This window comes from Glycine max, unplaced genomic scaffold (assembly GCF_000004515.6).
Source record: "Glycine max cultivar Williams 82 unplaced genomic scaffold, Glycine_max_v4.0 scaffold_498, whole genome shotgun sequence".
NCBI classification, from domain to species: Eukaryota; Viridiplantae; Streptophyta; class Magnoliopsida; order Fabales; family Fabaceae; genus Glycine; species Glycine max.
In genome coordinates, this window is record NW_024464894.1 from 1 (window position 1) to 10,188 (window position 10,188).

Here is a 10,188-nt window from a genome sequence, read left to right on the forward strand (position 1 = left end):
AAAGTGGAGTACTGAAATCCCTGTAGATGCTGGCCAAGACAGCAGGAGCAAGTGCTAGTTTAAGCCCTCTTGCAAAATGGTTGTATATGATCTACCAGGGAAAACAAACCTCGACAACCACAAAGACAAGAACGCCTCATGCTCCACTCGGCTCTCGTTACTCATGAAATGCTTCATCCATGGAGTATGATCCGCCCTTCTGGCCTTAGATTTGAAAAACATCCTAAAAACTCCTATAAGTTTTTGTTCTATTTCCCTTTCCTCACCACTCACAAGAGGGCTAGAAATAGGAGCTCCCATAACAGAGTAACCCCAACAAACTTTCATATCCTCCAATGTTATCGTTGCTTCTCCCCAAGGAAACACAAACGTGTTGGTCTTAGAACACCATCTTTGTGCAAGCTCAATGATCAACTCATCATTCCTACGGATTTGAAAAGTTGAAGCTTTGATTGCCTGGTCTATCCCAGCTTTCATCCACACACATTCATACTTGTGTTGCATTTGTTGGACCCATGTATTCCATTCTGCACTTGGGTAATGCCACCCTTTGTATCTTACTTCAAGCAACTTCGCGTGGTCCGAATTGACAGTGGCTGTTCTTCCAGAAGAGAACATGGAATGAGGAAGAGTTGCCGAGTCTTCCACGCAAGGTTTGATGAAATAAGCAGTTCTGTGAACTGGGTTTTCACCGGATAATGGTGAAACCATGAGTTGTTCATCTTTGACTTGGATGATGGGGTCCTCTGATGACTCCATTGTAGAGTAGTTGCTGAAGGAAGGGAAGGATAGAGGGTTGAATGAGGAATCTGTGCATGAAAATGCAAAAGGAAGTGTCTGGAGAAAAGGAGAAGGATAAAGTGGAGTACTGAAATGTGAAAACAGGAGGTAAAACTGGATTCGCGAAGTACGAGGAAGAGAATTCGAAACGTTCATACTATTATACTTCCGCCATTACAATGTATTGGCATTAAAGAAAAATTACTAAAATATATTTTCGATCTCAATGAATATTTAATTTTTTATTTGTTTTATAATAATTTTTTTTGTTGTGTCTTTAATCAAATAATATATTTTTTTCTTTGACATTTTTTAACTCGTAATAAATTATTAAATTTTGTGTTTATTTTTTGATAATTTTTTCATTTATTATTAATTTTTTTTTAAAAAAAAATAATAACAAATGAATTTCTTTTACTAGAAAGTAAAAATAAAATTTGTTAGTTTATAAGGAACTAAAAAAAAGTGTATAGGACCACAATAAAATTTTTGTTTTATTGTAGAAAAAAATAAAAATAAATAAATTATAGAAAACATAAAATTAAGGTATTTATTAAGAATTATAAATTGTTTTTCCCTTTAAATATATTTTCAGGTTAAATGTCCAACAAATCTAACTTCAGATAAAAAAAGGAGCAATGTTATAATTTTATACAAAAACAAAACAAATGAAATTTTTTACAAGAACAAACAACAAACTTTGGATATATATAAGAAAAATATATTTTAATCTTTTAATTAAGTATCACATCTTAAGTTTTTCAACCATTAATAATCGGTTAATATTTATAAATGATACATTAATAGAGTAATTAATTTCCATTATACACGGGTTAGGGTTAGTTCTTATTTGTTAGGGATATATGGCTATGTTTTTTATTTTAGGGTTAGGGTTTAGTTCTGAACATGTTAGGGGTTAGGGTTATATTTTTATTTTAGGGGTTAGGGTTAGATCTTATTTTTTAGGGTTAGGGTTAGGTTTTTTATTTTAGGGTTTAGGGTTAGGGTTAGGTTTTTTATTTTAGGGTTAGGGTTTAGTTTTGAACATGTTAGGGGTTAGGGTTATATTTTTATTTTAGGGGTTAGGGTTAGATCTTATTTTTTACTGTTAGGGTTAGGTTTGTTATTTTAGGGTTAGGGTTTAGTTCTGAACATGTTAGGGGTTAGGGTTAGTTTTTTACTTTAGGGGTTAGGGTTAGTTCTTATTTTTTAGGGTTAGGGTTAGGTTTTTTTATTTTAGGGGTTAGTTTTTGAGTTTTATTTGGTTTACGGTTCATTGATTATTATAGTTTGATACGCGACATAAATATTATCCATAAGTAAGCCTTAATAAACTGAATATCATACATTACGCCATGAATGTCAAATTACAAATATACAACAAAGGCTTAATAAACGAAGACATGCAAATCATTCATTTTGGTGTCCGTGATGTCGTGAGGATGTGCCACATGGTCGATCCCATCTTCGTGCTTGGCGATCAGGATTTCTTCTGCCCCGATGCCTCCCCGCTTCTTCTTCGTCAGCCTCCGCAGAAAATGCGTGCCGCAAATCAACACCGAATAAGTCACCCGTATTAGGTATTGGTCCCGGTACATTCCATTGTGTTCCTAACGGGGCATTAGGTGTTGGAATTGGGCCATGATATTGCTGTGAAGGGGTCATTGTGGGCCATGAAAAATGAGCTTGTGTTTCCGCAACACCACCGAACGATTGCTGGCTTGCAGAAGTATCAGTGTGATGACCCTGAAAAGGATATTGATACATCTGGGTCGGATACTCAGCAAATGTTTGTGGCGTGTAATACATTCCATGGCCACGCTCCGCCATTTGTTGGGAATATTCTTCCGCTTCAACAATGTCCCTTCTTCTGTCTATCCCCTGAGTTTCAATACTTGACTGAAGCATGTGAAACTGTTGTGCAGGAAATTGACGCTCTGATGCGGGACCATGTGACACTGGCTCAGTGACTCTCTCTTGCTCTTCGGATAAAATTGTAATTTTTTCCACATAAGGCACGAGATCATCAAATGTGCATGTATTCCTCCCTTGAGGAGACACCATGTATTGTAATGCCTCCGCAACTTCACCCTGCATTTATAAGGGTAAGAAAATTAATGGCCATCATTAAATAAAAGTTCAAGTTAAAATTTGAAAAAAATTTAAAAATACCAATGTAGCCGTCTTTGCATTTGCTGGGTCAACAAACATCTTTGTCTTTCGCCTATACCAGACCATGTAGTCCGAGTTAAAACTCAATAGGCCTTCTTGTCGGGGATAAGCGTCGACCCTAAATGCATGGCGATTATTCCACTGATCAATCATTGGGGCGAACAATTGCCCCCAATTTTCGTCATGTTTCCCTTTCAATGTTATGCCATGAATGTTTAAGGGTTGTGAAGGAGACTCTGGAATTGGCTGTTGCATCCCAAATTGTCTCAATACTCTGTCCGGTTGGTGCCACTCAATAACTTGGAAACAAATTAGTGGCACCACCGCGTACCACGCGAGACTTCCGACTAAACAAACGGGAGGCAACAGTGATATTACGGTTGATGGGTACGGCTCCCACACAAACTGCATATAACAACATAGTTATGAACATTTTAGTAAAATAACACATATAATTTTTTATTTTACAAATAGAATAACATCTTCTTACCTCATGACGTTTCATAATATCTAACTTGCGACGAAAAACTCTCACATCATCATTGCCGATATGTTGGTTTCCACGTCGCAGCCACCTACAAAGATTAAAATTTAATATATGCTAAAACCATTTATTCTATTGAAATGAAAGACGCTGCTAAAAATTACTAACCTATGCCCCAGTGGTGTATTTTCTACTTGGGAAGGAGTCCTCTTTGGAGCCAAGGTTGGACATCGTTCCCATGCCCACATTTGTAGTAAGATGCACATACCTCCGATTGATTTAGTTTTATAATCGGTGGCATTGCACATCTCTCTGTATAGAAAACCAAGTACGGCAGCTCCCCATGCATATCTGCCACATTCTTCAAAGTCACGTAAAAATTGAAGGTATCTTAGCGAAACTTTGTTACTGCTTTTATCAACGAACAAGACACCTCCAATGAATCTCAATATCCATGCACGGGCAAACCTTCGTACTTGTTCTTCGTCGTCGTCATTATTTATTTGGGCAAAATGGTGAGCCAGCCAACTTAATTTAACCACACTACCTCTAATTTCATCTTCTTGTGGTCTGACTCCCAATAATTCCTCACATAAATCAGCCCAATCAAGATTTGTTGGACCGATTAATGGTAAACCATCCACACTTATACCTAACAATACAGAGACGTCTTGGAGAGTAATAGTACATTCTCCGCATCTCATGTGAAAGGTATGTGTTTCTGGCCTCCATCTTTCAATCAGAGCACTAATTAATGAGGCATTTATTTTTAAGTACCCCATCTTGATAATCCAGGCGAAACCAGATTGTAGAAGAAAAGGAAAAATTTGCTCAGGAATTTGTTCTTCCCCTTGATACGTGGGGACAGCTCGTCTGATATGTAATTTCCTATCTTCTTCCCCATTCCAAACATGTTCTGAAACATGTTTAGGTTGCATCCATAATACATCAGCATCGATGGGACCAGACTTAATGTTAACATGTGATGAAGATGATGATGAAGATGCCATTGCTACTACAAAAAAAAAATATAATACATTATTTGTAGATAATATAAATTAAATTAAACTACACACATTTATAAAAACATTATTAAATATCTAACAATAAATTTGAAAAAATCAAACTCGCCAATTTTTAATATATTCTATACATAAATTAAAATACATGTGAACAAAACTTTAAATAAATAATTTTTTTTCTACAATTAAAAAAAATAATTTAATAAAATATGGACTAACAAATTATTTATAATACAAACAAATATTGAAATGCAAAAAATTATTTAAAAATATATATACAAAAATTATAATAATGTACAATCTATCATATATTTAATAACATAAATTTTCTAAAACAATTAATATTAACCTACAAACTAAAACTAACAGTGATCATATATATATATATATAACTAAAATCTAAAAACTAAAAATTATTAACTCAAACAATATTAACTTATTAATTCATTTATTTAAAACTATACTATCTATATATAACATACAAAAATATATAAGACACAAAAATATAACACTAATAAAACAAATTTACGCATCTCTAATATTAGAATTATTTATTTACGTGTAACATGCTTAATATTATAAAAACTAAAAATTTATGTCTACCTAAAATTTATAAATATGTATGCTAATATTAATTTATACATAATATTTCTACCTTATCTAATATTAAGTGTGTGCCTAATATTTCTAAGGCTAATATTAAGTGTGTCGGAACGTTTGGCTGTGGCTTACTAAAATATCATATATATACTACAAACTAACCTTCAAATATATACTACAAACTAATAACAGCATACTTATTTTTATACAAACTAATCTTCAAATATATATTACAAATCTAAAAATATATACTACAAACTAAATAATATTTTTATACTAACTAACCTAACCTACTCTTCAAATATCTGTTACTACATAAAAATTAATAACAAATAACAGCATACTTATTAATTTATTAATAATACTAACTAACCTAACCTTACAATACCTATTAATCTTAATTAACCTAAACTTACAATACTTATCTAGCTAACCTATTATTTTAAAAATATTAACAAACAGAATATATAAATCACTTATCTAGCTAACCTGTTATTTAAGAAAATCACTTACCAGCCAATTAGAAATTATGAACTATGGAAGAAAAAAACTCAGCAAGAGCAAGCACCAACAGCAAGCACGCAGAACACTCAAGAATGGAGAAAAGAAAGGTAGTAGAAGAAAAGAAATGTGAATCCAAAGTTTACGTTCAACTTATTTTATAGGAAAAAAGCGTATACAATGGTCAAAAGCTCTCTGTATCCCTAAACCCTATGCTGCATCCCTATACAATGGAGAGCAGAAACAAGCCCTGCAAGCCTGAAAAGTTCACGTGACATGGCTGTCTCGCCAGCACCTTGGGCGAGTCCTGCACTGACATGGCTGTCTCGCCAGCACCCTGGGCGAGACCCACTGCACTGCCAATCCCGCCAGCCCTTCTGGCGGCAAGCCTGTAGCCCTATCTCGCCATTGCGATGGGCGAGTCCCACTTCTCACTCCTACGTGGCCTATGTCGCCACTAGCAGGGGCGATACACCCCTCTCTCCTGCTTTGCCGCCACTGGCAATGGCGGGTTGAGCCTTGCCGCCAGTGGCAATGGCGTTTTCCGCCTAAAAACCAACCCCCTCCGTCATTAGTTTTAAAACAAACCCTTATACGTAAATAGTTTGTAAAATAAGACCCCCTTGGTAAATTTGCCGCAAGAACAAAGAAAGATACAAGATCCAGCATGTGAAACCCACATGTTAGGTCCGTCTCAATTGAATGCTATTACACTATCTCAAAGAGCATTTGCAGGAATTCAGTGTGAGGATCTAAAAGTAGCAATAAAAATATTCTATATTATTATACTTTTTAATAAAAATATTTTGCTTTTATTCTTTAATCCGTAAAAAAAAGTATAAACTTTAAAAAAGATAAATAGTTTGAGTCCATCTTTAAAATATGCAATTAATTTTTAAAAATTAAACATTTAAAATAAACAATAGGTTAAAATATATTTTTCATCTTTAATAAAGTTAAAATTTATAACCCGCAAAATTCTTAATTGTTTATAACTTGCAAAATTCTTAATCTGTTTTTCATTATTGTGAAATTATGTGCTTTTTGAGTCATTCTAAACCTTTCCGAACCTACTTTTTGTTTTTTTTCAAATCTACGTCAATTCCAGTCCTATCCAAGACAGAATAAGTAAATGGACGAACTAAGAGCCAAAACTGAGACATACCTAAAATTGAAGAGGAATTAGATCTAAGCCTATAGGCCTAAAATATAGCATCCACGTCCAAGTTAAAGGAATTTGAGAAGGGGAAGCCAATTTTATACTAGCAGTATGTGAATCAAAATCACACGCAATTGGCCTAAAATAAGCGTTACCCAATTCATAATCATAACCACAGAAGCTATTGTCGGAAGCATCCTCTATCAATACCACCCCCAAACAATCCAACAAAACTAGGAGGGGTAAAGAAAAAGATATTATAAAATTACATGCAATTTGCCTAAAATATGCAAAGCCCAATTGATCATAATAGAATGGGTAAAGAATTATAAATTCGTGTAGTAATTCCCTACGCAGCTAGAGGATGTTCATATCAACCACATGATTAAACAACCATGATTAGACACAACAAAAAAAACAGTACTACTATTATATTATCAAGACAACATATAACATAATCATCAACCAAAAACAAAATTACATTAGAACCACACATCACAAAACGCACTGAGGCATACATACTGGTCCAGCAGGCATGCACCATATGTACAGTATAGTAGTTCAACAACACATGGGGCCTACAATAACCTTTATTGGAAATAAAGAACATGACACAAGCAAGTAAACATAAGTAACGGAGAATGTAGGAAAAATTATTCTTCCTCGGTTTCGGATTCTGCACTCTGAAGCCAATCAATGAAAGGTTGAGCATTCTTCAAAGTCTTAGAGTTCTTGTTATCGCCCTTCAGTCCCTTTTGATACCACAGCACTATGTGCTCTTCCTCCAACACATCAGCATCATAGAGTGCCTTCAGAACCAGGGCAACCTCCTTCAAAGCATTGGAAGTAGACTTGCAAGAAAATTCTTCAATAGCATGAAGCAATAACAGCTGGGATCCCTCTTCGGCAACAGCAGCAGCAAAGTAGTTCTTCTTCTTATCAGCTTCTTTAGCAAAACCTTTCTCAGTTCCCTCGAATAGAGCTTCAACCAGAGCACTCATCTTTTCTTGAGCAGGTGCAGGATGTGCTGAAAGATGGGACAGCAATTCATTCGCTCCAATACCTTTCTTCAAATTAGCTTTCACTTTGCCAACCAGGGTCTTATAGTGCATTGAGTTACCATTCTGAGAACCGCCATTTCCGTTACTTGCTGCTTTTTTCTTCTTCTCTGGTTCATCTGTAGAAAGCATAACCATATCAGCTGTCACAGCACTTAACTGTTCTTGGATACGTTGACGAGCAGCATCAAGTGATGTATCTGTCAGCCATTGCACGTCATCATCACCATCATCTTCATCTGGAGCCTCCTCTTCCTCATCAATTTGACTGTGAGTAGGTGAAGTGCGGTCTTCATCAGACCCACTTGCTTTCTTCTTTGGAGAGGTGGATTTAGCAGTGCCATCTTTTGAAGATGAAGAGCCTTTCTTCTTAACCTCTTTCTTCACTTTCTTCTGTTCCTCATCAGCCATTTCACCTTCCTTCAGTCCCTCCTTCTCAGCTCTCCTCATGGCCTTCTTGTCTTTGGATCCTTTCTTAACCTCTGGAGGGTTCTTAATGATGAAGGTAGTCAGCTTGTCTCTCATATCAACATCAGACACAACCACAAGCAGCGCATTTCAGCTGGATCATTTGGTTCTTAGTGATTATGATCTCAGTTTCAGGATTTCCACAACCATAACACTGGACATATTTCTTAATGAAGTTCTCAAGAAGGCCAGCAAGCTTAACAGTATCATGTGCTCCATTGACGTGAGAAGTGCCGGTCTTCTCATCAAATTTTGACTGGGCCCCAAGTTCACAATCAAAATATTTGGTCGTGTAAGACGCAGGCCTTGCCAATATCAACCATATTCACAACATTAGTTTTGATGCCATTACCTCTGCCCTCAATTTTGGTAATCATCCTAGGCATCTTATACCTGTAAAAGGCATCATCACTGTTTGCAGCACCAATGTTCTGTAAAGCCATGTTGACTTACAAAGTTTCAGAGATATTCAGATGCAGCAAATGCCGGAATTCAAATTATACACAGCCGCAATTTCAGCCTCTAAGGTAGCTAGTGCCCTTGAAGAATCTCCCTCAAGTATAATGGAAGGTGGCCAACCACAACCAGAAAACTGAATGAATTTCTGATATGTCTCACAATGCATACAGCTAAGTCTCTGGGATGAGGGTCTGTAATTTTTTCTAGAAGAAGAAAAATACTCTCCAAGCAGCTCAGTTGCTCCCAAATGGATAGTAGCCCGATCAAACATGACAGAAACTTTAAGGTGATACCTTCACCTTCAAATCGGCTACAGCAGAACTAGCACGGATACCAAGCCAACAACACCTACAATTCAAAACCAGAAAATAAAAAATAATTAAAATTACAACAGTGAACCTCAAAGCAGATCATAAACACAATAAAAAGACCTAGTCATCAACAACCAAATCACACACACACACACACAAACATGTATATATGGTCAATAGAAAACCAAGCACTTAAGTTATTATCTCACACACACACATATCAGGTCAATGGAAAACCATGTACATAAATTATTATCACACACACATATATCAAGTCAATGGAAAACCAAGCACATAAATTATTATCACACACACAGACATGTGAGAGTTTAATTCTGTTTTGTGTGGGGTAGATTTGTTTGTGCTTTGAATATAAGAGAGAGTAACAGAATTTTAAAATTCTGTTATAAGTACTAGCCTAAGTGTGAAGGGTTATTACTCTGTTTTTGCTTGTATAAAAGGGCATACATACATCTTAATAAAGTGGATTTATTCATTCTATCATTTTCAGTCTCTAGTGCTATTCCTAGTAGGTGTGCAATTCTGTGCTTAGAAAACAGTGAGTGATACACGAGTGAATGTGTGAGGGAGTGAATTGCATCTCTTGCAATTGAGTGAGGAACAGTGTGTGTTCCAACAATTGGTATCTAGAGCATTGGTTTCGATAGAAAGGGCAAAAATCGCTAAAGAAAGGTTCTTGGAGGTGTTCTTGAAGGAGTTCTTTGACGGCTGCAGTATCTGGCTCAATTCCTGCAAATCTACCAGTTCTCACAGGAAAGAACTATGAAAATTGGAAGATTCAGATCAGGGTGGTGATGCGATTCCAAGGGGTTTGTGAGTTCGTAGAAGAAGGTTATATACCTGTCGGAGAGAGAGCAACAGATGAACAAAAGGCTGCTGATAGAGAAAAAGAAAAAAAGATTGCAAGGCACTTTTCATTTTGCACCAAAGTGTAGATGCTGCTAACTTTGAAAAGATAGCAATGGCTCAAACCTCCAAAGAAGCATGGGACATTCTGTAGAAATCTCATGATGGAGCCACAAAAACCAAGAAGATCAAGCTGCAAACTCTGAGGAGACAATATGAACTACTACTAATGGAAAAGAATGAATCAGTTGCTGATTACATCACAAAAGTGTAGACAGTGGTGAATTCAATGAAGGGCTATGGAGAA

At 35.9% G+C, this 10,188-nt stretch overlaps 2 protein-coding genes and 1 pseudogene across 2 annotated transcripts; all 3 read right to left on the reverse strand.

Annotated features, from left to right (window-relative positions):
* Positions 1 to 8: 8 nt before the first annotated feature.
* LOC113001056 (uncharacterized) lies at positions 9 to 1,088 on the reverse strand. The gene has a single exon (XM_026127669.2). The coding sequence runs from the start codon at positions 934 to 936 to the stop codon at positions 55 to 57; it is 882 nt and encodes a 293-aa protein (XP_025983454.2). The 5' UTR covers positions 937 to 1,088; the 3' UTR covers positions 9 to 54.
* An 862-nt stretch (positions 1,089 to 1,950) lies between these two features.
* Positions 1,951 to 4,456, reverse strand: LOC106797965 (serine/threonine-protein phosphatase 7 long form homolog). The gene is made up of 4 exons (XM_014773283.3): positions 3,605 to 4,456; positions 3,443 to 3,527; positions 2,953 to 3,357; positions 1,951 to 2,871 (listed from the first exon to the last, which is right to left on the reverse strand). The coding sequence occupies exons 1-4, from the start codon at positions 4,444 to 4,446 to the stop codon at positions 2,191 to 2,193; spliced, it is 2,013 nt and encodes a 670-aa protein (XP_014628769.1). The 5' UTR covers positions 4,447 to 4,456; the 3' UTR covers positions 1,951 to 2,190.
* A 2,698-nt stretch (positions 4,457 to 7,154) lies between these two features.
* Positions 7,155 to 8,702, reverse strand: LOC100814857 (eukaryotic translation initiation factor 5-like; annotated as a pseudogene).
* Between the last annotated feature and the right edge of the window lie 1,486 nt (positions 8,703 to 10,188).